Source organism: Physcomitrium patens, chromosome 18, assembly GCF_059467195.1.
Source record: "Physcomitrium patens ecotype Gransden chromosome 18, ASM5946719v1, whole genome shotgun sequence".
In the NCBI taxonomy this organism is placed as follows: domain Eukaryota; kingdom Viridiplantae; phylum Streptophyta; class Bryopsida; order Funariales; family Funariaceae; genus Physcomitrium; species Physcomitrium patens.
Genome location: NC_143427.1, coordinates 6,190,011 through 6,211,693, shown reverse-complemented (window position 1 = coordinate 6,211,693; position 21,683 = coordinate 6,190,011). Strand labels below are relative to the sequence as shown.

General features: G+C 33.6%; 1 protein-coding gene across 1 annotated transcript; it reads left to right on the top strand.

Annotated features, from left to right (window-relative positions):
* Positions 1-15,917: 15,917 nt before the first annotated feature.
* LOC112295655 (uncharacterized) lies at positions 15,918-19,432 on the top strand. The gene is made up of 9 exons (XM_024547503.3): positions 15,918-16,680; positions 17,142-17,196; positions 17,410-17,445; positions 17,590-17,634; positions 17,961-18,044; positions 18,216-18,281; positions 18,490-18,528; positions 18,686-18,785; positions 19,077-19,432. The coding sequence occupies exons 1-9, from the start codon at positions 16,295-16,297 to the stop codon at positions 19,283-19,285; spliced, it is 1,020 nt and encodes a 339-aa protein (XP_024403271.1). The 5' UTR covers positions 15,918-16,294; the 3' UTR covers positions 19,286-19,432.
* Positions 19,433-21,683: the final 2,251 nt, after the last annotated feature.

The window sequence follows — 21,683 nt, the reverse complement described above, 5'->3', positions numbered from 1 at the left end:
CTTTTGATGCATATATTTGTATTTGATTCAAGGCATTGGTATTTGTAAAGGATTATATATTGATCTAATTATTGACACCGTGCTCTAGATGATTGTATAAGACCATATAGGGATTTATTTAACTTACATACCTTGTTAGTATGTAGAAAAGATAATCCTTCAAGAATAGTCATATAGATGTCTTTTTCTATAAAACCATTTAAAAATATTTTTTTAACATCTAGTTGATATATTTTCAGATTGTGTTGAGCGGTTAAAGCAAGAAGAACTTTGATAGAATTAAGTTTGACTACAAGAGAGTATGTCTCCATTTAATCAATACCTTGAACTTAGGTGAAACTTCTTGCAAGTAGTCTTGTTTTATATTTTTCAATACTTCTATTAGCTTTAGTTTTTATTTTAAAAATCTACTTTAAACTGATTGATTTTTGATTAGAAGATAAATTTGTCATATGCCATGTATTGTTCTTGTTTAAGGATGTAATTTTAGTATTGATTATTTTTTGCCATTCTTGAGCATCACTATCTCCATTGCTTCTTGAATGGAGTTTGGAGCTTCTATATGAGTAGAAACAAGGTAGGCTTGGTGATGCCAATTACATTATTGTTTATACTCTTTTTTGCCTTATATAGACTTTAACAATCTTGTGGTTGGTTGATTAATTCTTGTTGGTCAAGAACTAGAAGGAAGATTTGGGATTTGCAATGTAGAATGGACTTCATCATCTTCAAGAGGTAAGATCTCTTCATCATTTAGTAATGATAGTTGAGAGAAGTCTTCTATGACATCAATAAGAGATGGAGATTGTTTTCCCATATTTGAAGAAGTACTATGTATTAGTTGTTGATTAAATACATGTGTTTCTTATGGTAGTGGCATTGATAGAGAAAATAAGCCTTGTATAAGAGGTATGTTTTGTTCATTGGTCCTTATAGTTATTGAAGGGTGTTTGAATAATTCTAAATATAGTAAGAGTTCTTCATTTTTCTTTTGCAAGTATGTGGTTGTTTGTGGATTATATAGATTCTCAATAAAGAAAATATTTCTTGAAATGAGAATTTGCTGATTTTATATATTTATAAGTCTATAGACTTTAGATTCTTCACTATAGCCTAGAAAGATAGCCTCTTGTGAATGAGAGTCTAACTTCTTTTTTATTTCTTTAGGAATGAATATATGAGCTTTGTAACCAAATATTTTAAGATAGGATAAATTTGATTGTCATTTGTACCATAATTCAAATGGTATTTTGGTAACTTGTATAGATTTTATAAGGCTCCTATTTTAGAGGTAATTTTCTATTTGGAATGCTTTACATCAAAAAAAAATTAGATAAGTTTGAGTAGGATGGCATTACAAGTATTACTCCTATTAATGTTCTATTCTTTTTCAAAAATACCATTTTATTGTGGTATATAAGCTATAATATATTCTTGTTTAATACCTTCTTTTTTTACAAAAATCTTTAAAGTCATTGGATGTATATTCACCTCTTTGATCAGATCTTAAGATTTTGATTTTGAAACTTGTTTGTTTTTCTATAATTTTTTTGTATAAGGTGAATTTTTTAAATGCTTTAGATTTGTATTTCATCAAATACACTTGGCAATATCTTGTTAGATCATTAATAAATATGATGAAGTAAGTACATCCTGAATGTGTGACTATATACCTAGGACCACAAATGTCAGAATGTATAAGTTCTAACAATTGAATAGCTCTTTGTGCACCTTGTATAGTAAACTTTTCCTTATATTGTTTACCTTCTATTTAAGGTTGGCATAAGATAATTTTTTTTCATCAATGGGATCAAGCCATGGTTTGTATTTGTTTAAATCTTTGAGGATTTATGTGTTCTTGTCACGGCTATAATCATGTAAGCTAATAATTACATATAGAAATAGGTAGAAGTAAGTAAAAGTAGATAAAAGTAAGTTAATTCTATAATATTTAATATGGAAGCTTCTTAGAAGCTTCTTAGATGCTGCTTTGACTTCATAGGTGTCTTTAATTGACTTTTTGGATTAGAAACGTGGTCAACAAGTTGGCCATGTACCACTTATGTTGTTAGCTTGAAGATCAAGCTAACTATGTGGCCCACACATAAAAAAACTTGCCTTGTAAGTCAAGGCATGTGGCCTACAAAGTCAACACATATTGGAGGTCCTATAGAACGTCGCCATGTAGTCCCTAGTTAGATAGTATATATAGAGACAAGAGTGAAGGCTTCTTCACTCTTATCAACTCCTTTCTTGCTTCTAGTCTAGTTTCAAGGGTCTCTAGTTTTCTTGTCTTTTGGCAATAGCCATTCCAGTTTCTCTTTCAATATATATACTTGTTTATATATATTTTGTTACCTCTCTTTGAGTGAAGGCTCACTTGTCTAAATTGTTTTTTCATCGAGTTCTTGTCCTTGACAGATTGACAAGAGTACACCTACAATATCAGAGCTTTGTCTAATCTTGATTAAGAGTGGATTACCCCTTTTTCTTGATAAGATATAAGCGTATTAGAAGTTGCGGATTACCCTCTTCTAAACTGATATTGTCCTTAGTATTTTCTTTGTCTGCAAGTCCTGTCTTCTATTTGTCTTGAGCGATATTAGACATCTTCTCTCTTTTAAGTATTATCATGGCAGAACTCCTTGAAATGAAGAGTGCAATGGCACAAATTCAAGAGCAATTGAGGGAGTTAATGCTTGCGATGCATCAACTCAATTTACCACTACAAAGAGCAACAAGATTGGCAGGAAGTGAAGATATAGAAATGGTTGGAGCTGCTTCAACATCTACACTAAACCATGTCCATTCTCCTATGGTGGAACGCCCTTCAAATGTTAGAGAACCAAGAATTGCCCTACCCGAGAAGTTTGATGGCACCAGATCTAAGTTTCGAGGATTTATCAATCAAGTGCAACTTGTGATTGAACTTCAACCCCAAAGCTATCCAACTCCAGGATCACAAGTTAGATTCATTGGTACGCTTCTTTCAGGTTCGGCACTATCGTGATTTTCATCTTTTCTTGAACGACGAGATCCAATATTGGATAATCTAGAGGCTTTTTTGATAGAGTTTTGATCCATGTATGGAGAACATGATGCAATTCGTGTTGCAACCAATAAGACCGTATTTTACGACAAGGTAATCGATCAGTAACGTTATATGCTTCACAATTTTGACAACTTGCAACTGATATCAAGTGGGATGATGCTGCACTTATTAGCCAATTTCTCTACGGATTACAATATGAGGTAAAAAAATTAATGCTCAACTTACTTGATCCTCAAACATTGAGTCAAGCAATTGACTTTGCTGTGAAGTGCGATAATCACCTTTTTGAATTCCGATCTGAGAACCGTACAAGTGCACCTCAACGTTACTATAATTCAATGGCAACACCAACATCTCTTCAACACATACATTCGGAAGTAGAGGATATGCAAATTGATGCAGTACGTTTCAAACCTCTTACTGAGCAAGAAAAGACTCGTGGTCGTCAAGAAGGATTATGTTTATATTGTGGAGAACCAAAGCATACTGCTCAGCATTGTCCAAAGAAACGACGCAATCACAAAATGAGGAGTATGGCTGTGAAAGAAGATAATATGTCGGAAAACGAGTTTGTCCAGCTACAATAGGGACTGTGCGGCTGGAACCTTGCACAACTTCTAGTAAAGGTCCTATTTTCTCCTCAAAGCCCTCTCTTTGTTTTACATTAAATGTTATTTTAGGACCTAAACATTACAAAGTCTCTGCCTTGTTAGATTCAGGAGCCTCAGCGTGTTTTTTAGATGAAGAATTTACTAAAAGACATACATATCTTTAGTAAAGAAAACTAAACCTGTTCATGTAGAAGTCATAGATGGTCGTCCATTGTCTTCTCGAGATATTACTCACGAAACCCTTCCTATAGAAGTAATAATCAATGGTCATAATAGTTTTGTAGTATTTAATATCATTAGATCTCCCTCTAATCCAGTCATTTTAGGTTTATCGTGGTTAGAAAAATACAACCCTCAAATAGACTGGATTTCCCGAACTCTCACTTTCTCTGAAAGTATAACTAATAGTATAGTTAAGCAAGTAGAGAGTCATAAGTCCAGTTCAATTAAACCCATATTTATAGGTGCAAAAGCTTTCTTGCATGCTGCTATGAAAGAATCACCATACATTATTTATGCTACATCCATTTCTACTAGTGAAAAGACTTCAAGTGGCATTCCAAGCCAATATCAAGAATTTCAAGATGTATTCGAAAAAAAGAATGCAGATACACTTCCGGAACATCATCCCTATGATTGCTCAATTGACCTTCAAGAATGAGCACAACCGCCATTCGAACCAATCTATAGTTTATCACAAAATGAGTTGGCTGAACTCAAGGAGTATATTGAAGAAAATCTAGCCAAGAATTTCATATGCCATTCTAAATCTCCGGCAGGAGCTCCAATTCTATTTGTGAAGAAAAAAGATAGATCATTGCAGATGTGTGTTGATTATCGAGGACTCAACAAGATTATCATCAAAAACAGGTATCCACTACCTTTAATATCTGGACTTTTTGATCAACTGAATCAAGCTAAGATCTATACAAAAATAGATCTTCGAGGAGCATACAATCTAGTACGCATCAAAGAAGGAGATGAATGGAAGACTACATTTCGAACTAGGTATGGACATTTTGAATACAACGTCATGCCTTTTGGACTTACAAATGCACCAGCAGCTTTTCAACATCTAATGAATGATGTTTTTCGAGAGTTTTTGGACGATTTTGTGGTATGTTATCTAGACGACATCTTGATCTATTCTAAGAATCCAAAAGAACATGAATTTCATGTTCGTCATGTGTTACAAAAATTAAGAGATGCAGGACTCTATGCCATGATAGAAAAGTGTGTATTCCACACTACTCAAGTCGATTTCTTAGGTTACATCATTTCAAATGATGGACTTATGATGGATCCTAATAAAGTTCAAACTATTATAGACTGGAAGATCCCAAAAACGATAAGAGATGTTCAATGTTTTTTGGGATTTGCCAACTACTATCGGATCTTCATCAAAGACTTCTCTCGAGTTGCAGCTCCACTTACACGTTTGACTTGTAAAGACAAACTCTAATGGAATCAAGAAGCGGAAGTTGCTTTTGAATCTTTGAAGACAGCGTTTGTTTCTGCACCAATCTTGTATCATTTTGATTTTTCCAAAGCATTCTTTATGGAAACAGATGCATTGGACTTTGCTCTGGGTGCGATTTTATCACAAATGGGAACAGATGACAAACTTCATCCAGTAGCCTTTCATTCAAGAAAATTCTCAGCAGCAGAAATCAATTATGAGATCCACGACAAAGAATTTCATGCAATTGTGGATTCTTTTCAAGAATGGCGTCATTATCTAGAAGGCACTTCTAGTCCAGTCATTGTGTATACGGATCACAAGAACCTCGAGTATTTCATGTCAGCACGCATGTTGAATTGTCGTCAAGCTCGTTGGAGTATGTCTTTGTCAAGATTCGAGTTCATTATCACTTATCGGCCAGGAAAACAACAAGGTTTGTCCAATGCATTGTCTAGACGTTCTTATCTTGCACCAAAAGAAGGAGATGCAGCTTTTGAGCAACAAAGAACGGTTCTCTTGAAGCCGAAATAATTTCATCTTCGAGCAATAAAATCAACATTGACTGTTGATTTAACTTTCCTTAAGCAAGTCCAGTTAAGTATGTCTTCAGACCCTCTTGTTCATGATATCAAGAACAACTCTTCTAAATCTCATGATCCATCTAAATTTGAATTCAAGAACAACCTACTCTATTTCGAAGGACGCCTATATGTTCCAGAAGGAGAAGCTCGTTTACATGTTCTTCAAGCTCGTCACGACTTCCCAGCAGCACGACATTTCAGATATAATAAGACTTTGGAGCTGATATCTAGGGATTTCTGGTGGCCTCAAATGTGGAAGGCAGTTAAAGATTTTGTACAATCATGTGAAGTTTGCTCAAGATCGAAAACTCCTCATCATCGATCTTTTGGACTTCTTCAGCCATTACCCATTCCAGAACAACCATGGTCTTCTATTTCTATGGACTTCATCACGGATCTTCCAATCTCAGGTTCTTATGACTCTACATTCATGATAGTAGATTGTTTTAACAAGATGGCACATTTTGTACCATGTACAAAATCTATCACAGGTGAAGAAACAGCTAAGCTCTTTCTTGACAATATCTATCGCTATCATGGATTACTCAAGGAGATTATATTAGATAGGGGAACTTAATTTGTATCAAGATTTTGGTGAACTCTTTTTAAGATTCTTAAAGTGGATATAAAACTATCTTCGGCATTCCATCCTCAAACTGATGGACAAATGGAGCGTGTTAATCAAGTTTTGGAGCAATATTTAAGATGTACCATTAATTACCAATAAGATGATTGGACAACTCTTTTGCCATTAGCAGAGTTTGCTTACAATAACACGGTACACTCTTCTACAAAACAAACACCTTTCTTTGCTAATTATGGTTATCATCCACGACTTGATATTTTTGACTTTTCAAAAGTTGATAATCCTGCTGCGAAAGATTTGGCAATTCATTTATCAGAGCTACATGCAACGATAAAGGCGTAGTTAAAAGAGGCTCAATAACAACAAAAGGCCAATGTGGATGTCTATCAAAAGGAACAACCATCATTCGTCTTGGGTGATAAGGTATGGCTACTTCGTCGTAATATCAAGACCACTCGTCTTTGTGACAAGTTGGACTATCGAAGGCTGGGACCATTTTCTATTTCTACACAAATCAATCCAGTTGCATATCGTTTACATCTACCAAAGTCAATGAAAATCCATCCAGTATTCCACGTGTCTCTTCTTGAACCATACAAGACAGTGGATATACCAAGAAGATGACAAGCTCTACCTCCTCCTATAAAAGTGGACAATAATGAAGAGTTTGAAGTAGAAGAAGTCTTAGATTCAAGGCGGCGCCGAAATAAATTAGAATATCTTGTCCATTGGCACGGATATGGTATTAGTAAACGCACATGGGAGCCAATAAAAAATCTTGCAAATGCAGCAAAGGCAGTGGAGGCTTTTCATCGACGACATCCATCAAAATCAAGATGAAAACCTTCTTTATAAAAGAAACAACATCTAGGCAAGATAACATTCTACTTTCAATTCTTGTTTGTAGCTTCGTTGTAGTAGTGGCGCTCAAGAGATGGAGAACCAACAACCAGCGGATTCAACTCAAGAGCCTTCATTTGCTGACCTGTCGGATGAGACATTATGATTGTCACAACCTTCAAGATGTCGCAATCGAGATGAAGATCTTCAAGAACGACATGTTCTTCCTCGAATAGATGGTGAGATACAACGCGTTTGGTATCACGATTTGGGAAGGGACTCCCGATGTTTGGTGATTTTGCTAGAGGTAGGAACAACTCCTGATGGTGTTCCAAATATGCTATTTGAAGGAAGTTACGAAGGCCTCAACAATGATCAAATAACTGGGTGGTCTTCCCGTCCAGGTATGAGATACTATCGATGGTTGAGAGGCCCTATCAATCATCTTTGAAGAGAATAGAGATCAGAGTATGTGGCGAATACAATTCGTCGCATCATAGATTTTTTCAACATATGATGACCGCTCCTCGTGGAACTCATCTCTAGAAGGGGAAGTAATGTCACGGCTATAATCATGTAAGCTAATAATTACATATAGAAATAGGTAGAAGTAAGTAAAAGTAGATAAAAGTAAGTTAATTCTATAATATTTAATATGGAAGCTTCTTAGAAGCTTCTTAGACACTGCTTTGACTTCATAGGTGTCTTTAATTGACTTTTTGGATTAGAAACGTGGTCAACAAGTTGGCCATGTACCACACATGTTGTTAGCTTGAAGATCAAGCTAACTATGTGGCCCACACATAAAAAAACTTGCCTTATAAGTCAAGGCATGTGGCCTACAAAGTCAACACATATTGGAGGTCCTATAGAACGTCGCCACGTAGCCCCTAGTTAGATAGTATATATAGAGACAAGAGTGAAGGCTTCTTCACTCTTGTCAACTCTTTTCTTGCTTCTAGTCTAGTTTCAAGGGTCTCTAATTTTCTTGTCTTTTGGCAATAGCCATTCCAGTTTCTCTTTCAATATATATACTTGTTTATATATATTTTGTTACTTCTCTTTGAATGAAGGCTCACTTGTCTGAATTGTTTTTTTATCGAGTTCTTGTCCTTGACAGTTCTAGTCTTAGGTACCATAAATTAGCTTTATTTAATTGTGTTGTTGCTAAAATAGGAATTTGAGGCTTATTTAAAAGTATTAAAGTACCTAATTCATATAAATCAGGGTTTAATTTGCATATTGCAATGATTTGACCAAATTTATTTACAAGTGTAGTCGTGCGACCTCTTCTGTAAATTTCTCCTCCTAATTCATGAGACATATAGAATAATTATTGGTAGCAAGAGAATCAGTTCTAAATAAATAAAGAAATTTTTACTTTAATGAGAAGTTTGCTTCTAAGTAAGTACTACTTCTTTAGCTTCTTAAGAAGGCAACTTAGGATCACACTAGTATCCTTGATAATAGATTTGATCTAGGAAGAAACACTTATGAAAAATATAAATTTAACATCTCATAATAATTCATCCTTAAATGTAGGTAAGAAATTTTTGAATAACAACAAAATCTTATTTTAATAAGAATTTTAGAAAGAATTCACAAGAAAAGAGTAATACCTCTAAACCACATAAAAAGAACAATTTTTCTATTGTTACTACATTATGTCATTTAAATATTTTTACTAATTCTTGCCATGCTAAATTTGTTGATGTGCAAGATTGTATATGTGAAACAATGTTGTTTTCTAGGCAATTATTGATTATGGTTAAAGACAAGGTATCCTTGTCTAGCCATGTGCTTATACTACCTAATCCTATAGTAGGTAAAGGTGGAGCTTTGGCAGCAATTTTAGCTATTGCTGGTTCTACTGGTAAGCGTTCTTCACCACTTACCATGGACCATAACTTTTTAGTCTTGAAAACTAATGTTAATATATGTTTTCATATATTGAAATATGAACCATCAAATTTTGGAATATTATTGATGTCCACTTTTTGTGTCATCTTTGAAATTCTTAATTTGAAGTAGAATTGAAATTATTTATAATTTTTTTTTTTGATCCATTCAATTTTAACTTTGCTTACGGTTTGTATGTTGCCATTTTCAGGTCTAGAATTGCTTCTCATGGTTTGAAGAACTTCAATTCTTCATCAACCAAAGTTGTCACTCTCTCTTGGTATAAGGTCAATACAGAATATATAGTATTTTATACATGAGACTAATGTACTATATAGTATAATTCTCCCAATAATGCATTGGTCCTTTAATATTGATCATTTCCAATCTACTTTACTCTTGGCTTCCTCACAAGCTTGTGTGAGTTTTGCTTGTTTGCTGTTCCTTGCGTTGTTCTTGTACTCGAAAATTCATCACGATACCATCGGTACTATATAATTGCTTTGTGAGTTCTAAAAAGTCGTGAATGCAGGAAGTTTGATTGATACGTTTTCACACAGCATTCAGATTGAGAACTAGATTTGAAACCTACAAGTGACTGTAATACGAAACATTTCAGAAACGAAATGAAACTCGGCGAAGGGTTAAACATAATTTCCTGTGTGAGGGTCCACAACAAGAACATTCATACTGTGATAACCGACAATCCATGAAACGATGCTATAAACGTAAGTTATACTACTCTTCGGAATCAAGCAACAGGTAAATCTCCTGTACAGCATCATTCTTTGTGAACGTTAAATCCTCATGTGCAGAAGACGTGGTAACCCATGTTATTGAATGCTGTCAAACCATCCCTGTTGTCGCGACTGATGAAGATTAAAACCATGAGATTTAAACGACGTTGGTAAGGGACATAGATTCTGCCTTGATCACCGACAGGACCCAAATTTTTCAAGCAGGAGTAACATGCACTAGTAGGTCTGGAGTGTCGTGAGCGCTGTGGTCCACTAGTGTTGGTTGTGTGTTTCAGGAGGTGGGGGTCCACAGACAGATCAACCGTGATACGATCAATACGTGTGTGTGGATTGAATTTCTTCTTCATATCATGTTTGAGCAGACGACCATTTCGATGCACAATCAGTTAACTATCCAGGAATCCTCAGGTCCATGAGTATTCCACGCAGACACAGCTGGAGGGAAGGTTTAATGAATCAATGCCACTACACACTCCTGGACACATAGAGTTTGTGAGCTGCAGTGGACTTTACAGAATCACCCAGGTGGGAATTCTTACAAATATATAGATATATATATATATATATATATATTCTTACATATTATCATTAATAACTAAACATACTCATAGAATAGTTTATAACATTTGTATTGTGTATTGAGAGAGACTGTTCGAAGATGTTAGTTTAACTTGTTAATTTGATGGAATTGTTACTAATTGGAGTCGTGTCTTTGAAGTTACGAAAGTAAAAAAAGCTGATGTGTGTGAAAATAAAAATAAAAACGAGATAAAAACGAGAAACTGATGTGCATACACATACAAGTTATAGTTGTATGTGTATGCATCACATACTCAAGTTATAGATTTTTTTTAAAAAATAAATGTATTTTATTTATTTATTTTGAGGATAAAATTTAAGAATTCATTTCATTTATTGATTAAAAAATAGCATTGTCAAAGAATATGATTTGAATGACATGATTTTTTTTGACAATTATGTAGAATTGAAGAATTTATATTTTTCTTTTTTCTTTTATTTTATATATATATTTTTTCTATTTGAAACGGTTGAAAAAGAAAAATTGTATGAAACGTAGGGGAAATTGTGTGGATGGCAATTCATTTGAAATAAAAGATGGCTGCAAGTGATTATGCACCTGTTTATGTACGTTCACTACCAATTTAATTACAAGTACTGTGATTATTTTTAGGGTCCAAAACTTATGAATAAATGACCCAAGTGCAAGTTTCTATTTTTATTTCTATTTTGATCAAATGCTTGAATATCTCTGATTGAAAGGTATTTAAGAATTTACCTATTATTAAAAGAATGAACTGTAGTAATTTTACTTGTTTAACTATTAAAAAAAAATTTAAGCAAATCCCAGTGTTATCCCTATCATTTTGAGTCATGTTATCAACAAATGTTGCTTAATCTGATATATGTTGATAAGAGATATCAAAAAATTCAATACTATTAAAACCTGTGCTATTTATTCAGGTTTTAAAACATATATCACATAATGGTCACATTCTTAGAAGCACAGGAAAAAATAACATATATATATATATATATATATATATATATTTACCAGGTCTAGAATACAGAACAGTTAAGAATAATATTTTTAATAAATAAAAAGTAGCAAAAATATCTGGATTTCAGCAGCAAAATGTTTTGAGCTCTCTTGATCAGTACAATAAGAAATTAAAGTGATACATGTATTTAAATCAACTTACATGATTAAATTTAATATCATTTTTATAAAAAAAACACAGAAAGTAATAGGCAAAGATATCAAAAAAATTAATACATGACATATATTTATGATTTGAAACAATTTTTAATTCTGTTATACTATTCTTCTTTCAAAAAAATATACACTTCAGAGTTGCTATCTTAGTGAATAGCCGTTAAAGGACTATCTAAATAAGTTGCAAAGAAGTTACATATATACTTTTGAATCTCATATAATACAATGTAACATTAAAGCATCCATAAATTACTCTAAGCATGTCAATGTTGTGCACCATAACAAAAGCTAGTCATTAAGAAATATTGGGTTTTTTAGAAAAGTAGAGAGCATTAGGATAAAAGTCATCTAGGGGTAGAATTCATGGAATATGTTGTTAGTTGTGAGGAAGTAATGTAAGATGTGTAAACTAACATATAATTTATGTGCAATGTGCAAGTTGGCTACTAAAGATTAGAAATGAAGAAATCTAATTGTCACATGTGGTATAATAGTACTTGAGTTTGTTAATATAAAGATTCAAATGTAGGTATTGGTAAGAGATCAATAAAAGTAGTTTTTTATACAATAAACAAATTAGGCGAGAAAAAAGAGTAGAAGACAATGGTGAATGAGAAAAAAAAAGGATACAAAAAAAGGAGTTTAAAGTGTCTTTGGAAGAAAAAAAAAAAAAGGTGACTTAAATTTGTTGCTAATTATCCACATTAAAAAGTAGTTTAAGTCCTAAATACAAAAGACAAGAGAAAATATCTAATGAGACATCTTATTAAAGAATCATAGACAAGGATGATGATTTAATAGAAACAAAGAAGAATATATATATATATATATATATATATATCACAATGGAAGAAAAAGTTAGTAATAAATTTGAGAATTTTTTCAATTTCAAAAATATTTGGTCGATGAAGTCCATGGAAATTTAAAAAAAAAAAAAAAAAAAAAAAAAAAAAGATGATTATTAATAAACAACTGAAGTAATAGTGGAATATTAGTTAAGTCCGAATAAATAAATAAATAACATATAATAATATTTTTAGACCTATAAAAATAGATATAAATTGGTTAGACTTAGAATAAAGGAAGAAGTTAAAAGTTTTAGAATTACCTAATTAGATTTAAATGAATAATTTCTAATAACAAGGTTTAAAATAAAATACAATGTTTAAATTTCTGAAATCAAGGCAAGAAACAAGACATGTTTATTTACTTAAATGTATAGAAGACTTCTAAAAGGAAACTTTTTATAACTAACTTGATAAAAAGAAGTGTTTCTTATTTTTTTTCTTTACTTAAATAAGTAAAGCTATTAAAAAAAGTATTGAAAAAAAATCTCACTTTAAAATATAGATAGTAATTTTGTTATTTTTTTAATATTTAATATTTCTATGTATTATATATATTTTATCAGAATATCAAAAATAATAAAGAATATGTAATAACAAACCATAATAATTGGATTAAATAGTTGTTAATAGTAGAATTTAGATATAATAGAATTTCTACTAAACTATTAGTTTTTTACTATTTAAAGTAGTCTATAGCTTTAATAAAATTTAAACAAGAAATAAGTACTAGCTATGTTTTAATATGAGATGTTTTTTGAAGCTAGAACCCTAAATCCATTTCTAGCTTCAAAAACAAATCAATTTTATAATTCTTTTCTATAAAAAGATCCTTATAAATTATTTAAAAGAAATTAATATTAGAAATACATAAGAATTTCTTTAAAAAGGCGTAATTCAAATATATAAAAGTAATTGTATAAGAAAAGACAAAATATCTAACTTTAATTTAGTAATAAAATACTTATTGATACTAATCATCTTAATATATCGAAAAGATTTTAATTAAGCCAATCTTAAAGGAGACAAGATTCTATAAGATCTAATAAATCTCAATGTTACTTAGATAAATTGAAGTCAATAGAAGTAGACAAAAATGTATTAGGTGGGTAATATCTTCTTTAAGAAACTTTGAGGAGGTTTTTTAGATATCAATTATATCTTTATATTTTGCCAAATATACCACATAGTTGATAAAACTTATCTTTTAAGATTTTAACTATTAAAAAGTCATGTTGGAAGTAACCTACAACTTAATGCTTAGGCAATAAGACTTATGGTTTTTTGGAAGTTTTTATATGACCTTCTTAGTAGTTAGTATATATAGAAGCAAAAACAAAACCATCCTTAGTCTTATTAATATCTTTCTTATATTTAAGTTAAAAATTAAGGTTTTCTTATTTTTATTTCTTTGTATTTGGCAATAATCATTCTAGTTCTTCTATATCTTATATCTATATCTTCTTTGATTATTTTTTCTCTTCTTAATGATATACAAGTGTATTGTCTTTTTATACTTTTATTGAGATATAAAATAACTTCTACAATTGAGATGTATATCCTTAATATAAAATATAAAATAACTTCTACAATTTTTTTGTCTTAGATAAATCTTAAATACTAATTTGGCATTATTTTTTCAATATTTTAGTAACTAAAAAATTTGTAAAGGATAGTGAGACTCGCAGCAAAAAAAATTTACAAAAAAAAAAAAAAAAAAAAAAAAAAAAAAAATCCTATACATAAGATATTAAACATATCAATAAAGCAAATTAATGCTATTATCAATGAGAAACAAATCATACAAAAATAAAAAAAATAAATTCTTATATAATTATGATATTTATCTATTTTAAGAGTTTAAATATATTGATAAATTTTATTTTCACCATATACAATCTTCTTATAAAATTCACATAAAAACCAAGAATATATGGCTATGAAAAAAACTAAAAAAAATAAAATTAAAATCTATAATATATAGATCATGATATTAAAAAACTTAAATTGAATGAGATGCTATGCCAAGTCCTTATAATTGTTTCTAAAAGAACTTGAAGGTTTTGTTGTAATAATAAAATATAAGAAAGAAGTTTCTACTTTAAATACTAAATAACAAAACAATTGACTCATTTGTGAGTGAAAATATGTCTAAAAGTAAAAGTATACGTGAAACTAAATATGTTGGAAATTATAAGTTATTAAGGTAATTCTTGAAGATAATTCTTAAAAATCTTCTTTAGTTAAGAATAAGTCCCAATCAAAAAATGTATATGTATGTGAATATATTTATTTATTTATTTAGTTATTTATTAATAAATATTTATATATAATGGTTTTCTACTAAAGTAAAGATTGTCTAAGATAAAATAAGGTAAAAATAATCTTACTATATAATAATAATATTATTATTAATATATATATATATATTAATAAATAAAATAAATCTTACAAAAAGGGAGAAAATTGTAAGTAATACTATTCATTTCAAAAGAATAGTAGTAAGATTATTTTTACCTTTATTATTGAATAGTAATAAGATTATTAATATTCTATATAAATTAAATTAAATAGAAAGAAAAAAATATAAATAAATAAACAAATCTAAGAATGAAGATGATAGTCACATCAACATAGACATAAGTATTTTAATGTAAAGTAGGATGCAATGACTCATATGGTGGGGTCCTTATCTACTTAGGACAATGCGTAGATTAGGAGTCAATTCATTTCAAAAGAACATAGCCTATCATAATATGTATTTAAAAAAAAAGAAAAGTTGAATGAGTACATGAGATTATCAAGTATGGAACTTTGGTCTTGAAATTAGCTTCTATACTTCTAATTCTACATGACCTAAAAGGCATCTAGTATCAAATTCTAAAAATATTATAGGAGATTGTAGCTTTGATTCTAATTTGTTTAATACCTGGAATTTTGTAAAAAAAACATTCACCATTGTTTAGAAACATTATTTTAAAACATGAACCATGGTGACTTGGTTAAATAAATTTAAAAATCTTAGATCATAGGGTGGTAAAAAATTTTAAAAATGAAAAAATAATATAAAACTTGGACAATTATACAATGCAGTTGATATTTTTACGTTTGAATTCACTACAAAATACAACGTTGACAAAAGAAAGTTGCATTTTCTTCATTCTTATTTAGAAGAATGCCAACCCAAAAAAATATAGTGGAGCAAATGAAGCTCAAGAGCATGGAGCTTGCATTCCTACTCAATTTTTCTACTTGTTTCCATGAGTTTTTGAATTAACAATCTGGTGACTTCAAGAAGAGTAAGAAAAAGTTGTGTGGGTGCAAACCCACAACCCCAAAATACGACGTCGAAAATTCCCCTACCACTGGATGACATAAGCTGCACATGAATTACTGTCAAACTAGAAGTGTCCACAGAGTAATTCTGTTACACGGCACGGAATTCCCCTTCTCCAAGTGCGCAGAAAGTGTGCAGGATGAAGAAAAAGCTTCACTCGGTGGTGAAGAAATGAAAGGTGCGAGACAAATACTACAACTGCTACCACCCTCCCTCCCTCCCTCCAGAAGATGATGATGGTATAGGACAAGCAGAAGCATTTTCTTCCTTTCCAAATCGGAGTTGTTGTGCTGTGTTGTATTTTGTTGTGTTGTGTGCATATTGCTGCTACTTGTGCCGGATTGGCGATTACTGCTGCAGCAACAGGGCTGTGACAAGGAATACGGTGACGACAGAGGGCGAGAGAGAGCGCGGGAGAGAGCGAGCGAGAGAGAGAGAGAGCGAGAGAGAGTGTGGCAATTGGGTCTGGCTATCTCCCTGCTGTGCACTGAAGAGAGGGGGAGAGAGGGCGTGGAATGGAAGGAGGAGGGCTCTTCACTAGACCTTGAACAGAAGAGGGGGAGAGAGTGAGAGAGAGTGAGAGTGTCCATGGATTTCTACAATTCTGCTTTGGGTGTTTCGACTCAAGCATCGTCGTCGCTTTCTTCCGCAGCGAAGCATTCCTGCTGCTTTGCCCATCCGCACCCCAATTTCCACTTCTCCAAACTGCGTCAACATGCCGCTCTTGTCACCGCTCTACCGCTTTGCCGTAACCGCCACTTCAGCCGACACAGTGTGGTCGAATCTCGCAACCCATCGTTGGGGATTGTGAGCGCAGTTGGCGAGCGCCTGTGCAATGGCGATGTCCGCAACCATGGCAGCTCGACATCCGATTCCAATGATGGTGATGATGATGTAGCTGCTTTCTTTGCCAGAAAAGCCACTTTCGAGCGTATCCAGAGTTCCGGTATCGTTGCCTGCCTGCGCTCAGACAAGTAAGCATGCCGTTTTTCATTGTAGTTTTGGCCTCACAATACTATTGGGTTGGCGGGATTCAATCGCGCTTCTGTCGCTTTGGGTGAGCTGTTTCGAAAAATACTGTTTGGCAGTTGAATGAGTGATGACTTGGCGCTTTGGTGAGTTGTTGATGTTTCTTCTGCGTGGAGGACTGTCTTGTACCTGAACAAGTCAGGGTTTTAGGGTTTTAGGGATCTCCTAACCCAAACGTGGAACGTGTGCTTTGCTGGAATTTCACGTCTCTTGTGTGTATGGAATCCACGAAATGAAAATGTGAACTTTGCACCGGGGATAGGCACATGAATTTGATGAGAAAACACGCTTGCAATGGCGTGTTCGATGCATGAGTGGCATCCACCATGGTGTTTGGGCGAGAGTTCGACCGGTTTTTGTTCTACTGGTCAAGCGTGTTTGACATCCGGGTGGTGGAATCGTGCAGTGAAGAGGTTGCATTGAATGCCGGTCGTGCGGCACTGAATGGCGGAGTTTCTGTGGTACTTCGTCTGAGCTCGCCGCTTTGTTCCTTGAAGGAATGTGTATATTAGAATGTCACGCAGTATTCACGTATAGAGCATGCGATGTTAAGGGTAATGGGTGTGCCATTTTCTGGGGGGTGTGGGCGTGGGAGAATTTGAGAGTTTATGAGATTGCTTGGTTGAATTGTGGTCTGACGCTGAAACTGGGTGTGGCGGGACATGTACTTGCAGTTGGAGGTGACAATGAGGACGCCAGGGGCTGCCCAGGTGAGTCCTACTTGGGCACTAGAAACAGGCATCTTGTCGCGGTTAGTAACTATCAGTATGCAGCAGAGCAAGTGGCTCATGGTTGATGCGTGAGCTGGTGATTATGCCGGCGAATCTTATGGTGTGGTTTGTGGTTGCGCGCAGGTCATCAGCAAGCTTGTGGAGGAGTATCCATCAGCAACCATAGGGGTGCGTTGAGGTGTCAGCTGAATTGCGGTGTGGATGCATAGAATCGTTGGTGGAGATATGGTTAGAATGTACAGTAGCGAGTGCTTTGATGCGGAGAGCACCTATTCCCGGAGTATGCCGACAGATGGGAACTGGTGTTGGGGGTATATTCGCTGGTCGAGTTTATGTGCCATGGAGGTGGTGATGTTTTCGTATCTAATGCACAGCAAGGACACTGAGTGCAGGATTACGTCACGCTGGGGCTCGTCATGCGTTTGGATGTGATCCGTGAGGAAGTACAACGAGGTTGTTTCGCTGACTTTGTTGGACGACGACCATGATTGCAGGCTGGTACGGTATTGACACAGGAGGATGCAGAAAGGGCCAAAGAAGCAGGGGCATCATTTTTGATGAGCCCTGTGGCAAACAAGGTTGGTAACTCAACCTGGGGTGCGGAGATTTGGTGTGATGAATTTGCTCAGAAATGCTTAATGATCATTTAGGAAGTGCTGCAGATGACTTGCAGGCAGAGGCATGTGTTCGAAGGCTAGGAGCAATCGGGTGAGGCGGGTCGTTCATCTAACCCCGTTTCGACTGTGCAGGATCTCATTGAGGCGCACTGCAGGAGTGAAGTTCTGTTCGTACCTGGAGTGATGTCTCCATCCGAGGTTGGATAGAATGCCGATCTTACCGTTAGGTTAGGGAGCCATGGGCGAGCACAGAGTGATGCCGTACTCATAGCTGTTTGCAGTGGTCAGAAAAAGATGTAACAGGCCATGTTCGGGGGCATTTGATGAGTAAGTCTGTTTGTGTGTTTGTCTGTGTGTGTGTGTTTGTGTTTTTCTTTTCTTTTCTTTTCTTATTTTTGTAGTGCAGATTCTTCAAGCTCGGAGATGGGGTGCCTCATGCCTGAAGGTAAGTAGTGTGAATTGGGCCACGTTGGCGCTTTCGTGTATCCCACCTTCTTTCTCTGTGTTACCAGCTGTGGACTTTGGGTTGAGTGTATATGTTTGGGTGTCGTGGAGTGTTGACCCATTGGGAGGCTGATGCACGTAGGTGCTCATTTTTGCAGTTATATCCAGTGTCTCTTGTTGGAGGAATGGAGTTCGTCAAACTGCTGAAGCGTTTGCATCCAAGCATGCCAATCATTCCTGCAAATGGCATATCCTTGGGTGAGTATAGTCATTTCTGCGTCGAAGTTACAGAAGCTCGAGTTGTGTGGTGAGCCACAACAACTGTCGAGCACGTGTATTTCCACTCGAAATGCGGAAAGAGGGCAGGGTAGGATGGACGTTGCAATCACATGGAAGTTGAAACACCGAAGGCTGGCAACCAACTAGGTCATTAGAAGGTTACCGAGGAGTGTCAGGATTTTGTGGCATGTACACCTGTGAGATTAATGCGGTGGACATGGGCGGTGAGCTCATTCTGGCTCGTGGGATGAATGCATGGTGTACACGCAGATGTGGTAGAAGGGTATCTGCAAGCAGGATCGACCGCAGTGGTGGCATCGGATGCCATCTTCAACAAGTCTTCTCTGGCCCGCCATGACTACGCTGTAATATCGCAGCAATCGAAGATAGCTGCTGCAATGGGCTCTGAGACAACAAGAGGGGATACGAGTACTTTGAAGTATACAAGAGGTGGGCTAAGAGGCAGAGCAGGAACATGAAGTGCACATGGATGTGAGAGAGTTTGCAATTAGGGAGTGGGGAGCATGGTTTGGAGCATTTCAGGGTGTGATGCAAATGCAGCCCGTGTTGGGGACCCACAGTGTTGTGTGTAGGATCGCAATTGTTGCAATCAGTTTATGAAGCCATGCAAGTGTTTTTTTCTGGTTTGTTTATTTGTTTGTTGTTGCTGGATTGTGAGGTGTTGGCCTGGCTCTTCACTACACTTACCACATAATTATTCTCAATTGCATTCCACCATTCCAAACCCTCTTTGTTCTCCTTGCCTTCACTCCAATCTTCTTCACTTAACAAAATAAACTCCTCAACATGCTCCTACACATTGGACTAATCAATTGACCATGTTGCACCCAAAGCTCCTTCAAAATATTGTGAAAATTGTTGATTCATAAACACAACACAAGCAAGATTCACCAATAATTGCATGGTGAATTTGGGCCATTTCTTTTGCATAGAGTACTAGAGCCATGATATTGCGAGGAAGCAAGTCTGTAGAACTAAATACACTCAAACTAGCTTCTAAAAGGGACAAACTTCTTCTACTACCTAGGCGAGCTTGGAAGGTTGACAAAATGCTCCAAAAGCAAGCCTCCTTTGTATTTTGAGTTGAAAAAGATGTAGCAAAATCTATGCAATCCATAGTCTATGTCCCAAATAACAACTAAACAAGGAATGTTGGTAATACCTTATCACCAACGAGGATATATTTGCTATTATTTCAAATCTAAGGGATATATATGATATTTTTTGTAATTTTTAATCCAAATTATGTTGGAAATTTATATAGTTGTTAAATTTTACAATTTTAAATTTTTATTATAATAAAATTTTATGCAATTAAAAGCTCTTTGAAAAAAAATTGATGAATAATAGGAAAAACTAATTATGTCAAAGTATTACAAAATAAAATATAAAACATAAAACATAAATTCTAAAATATAATTTGAATTGCAAAGAATAATGTATACAAAATCAAATTTATATATTCATGAATTTAAAGATAGATTTTGCATTACTTCTACATCTTTTCTCAAAAAATTATTAAGAAATTATTTTTACACAATCTTTTAAAATAAAGTTAATTTATTATGAATATTTTTAAGAATATTTTTTATAATTATTCTTTTGGTATTCTAATATGTTGTGAATTTCATTTTAAATAAATCTTTATTAAATCAAAAGTATAAGACAGAAAAATAAATTATTTAAATAAATACACTTTAGATCTTTTCATACATATGTAGAAAAGACATAGCAAAAAACATATAAGGTTTAGAGACTGTAATTCCAAAAAACTAATAAGAACCATTAAAAATAAATTCATGAATTTCTAAATCAATTGTATTTGTAAGCTTGTATAGTAACTTTTTAAGTAGATAAGATTTTTTTCATTTTTTTCATTTTTTTTTCTTCTTTCTCTTTTAAAACCATTCTTTATCAAAGAATTTGTTATGAATAAGTTCAACAAAAAATACTATTAATAAAATTTTATGCTTTTAATTTTAATTTTTATTTACTTTATTTCTAAGGACCATATATTTTAATACAACCATTGTATATCTCACTTTTTGTGTAAACATAAATACTGAATTATTTCTTTAATATGTATCAAAAAGCATTTAATTTAACAAATTAAATTCATCCCACTTTACTATTTATCAGTTCTAATTTTTTAGAAAACATTTATTTATTAAAAGATTTTCTTAAAAACATTCTATCATGAGGTGGTTAAAAATTATTGTAGAGGTAGAATTTATAAATAAAAAATTGTCATTTTTGAAGTAGTCATGACCATCCAAAAACTCAGAAGAATCCTGCTCCAAGTGCATTTACATAAATTGTTCCACTCTTAGCTTTAGATCTAAGGATCCCATCTCCAACACACTTGATTTTTTATGGTATATTATTATTACTGTTTTTATTTATTTTGGCTTACCTCATGTAACTTTACCAACTATTAGAAGCCAAAAACCTAAGTAACATTCAATACACGTCCTAAACAAGAGTGATATAGATATATATATTTATATATATATATATATATATAATAACATGACATTCAATTGGCAATGCTAACATGTTAATTATGATCTCTATTATCAGATCTTCAAAATCCAATAGTTGTACATAATCAACGTGAGCTTGGGTAGAGGACAATGTAAGGTTTTGAAGTTTGTGAAAGTGTTTTGAACTCGTCCAAAAATTACCAACAATGAGAAGGAAGAAGAAAGAATAAATCACCCCTTAATCGGAACCTAGAGTGAGAAACTGGGAAGAGTTCTAGAGAAATCTGGACAAAAGTGGGACGGCAACAGCTGTATGTAGTTAATGTTCCAGAACAGTGTGAATATGATTAATAGGAGATCAAGGTTTGTGAAG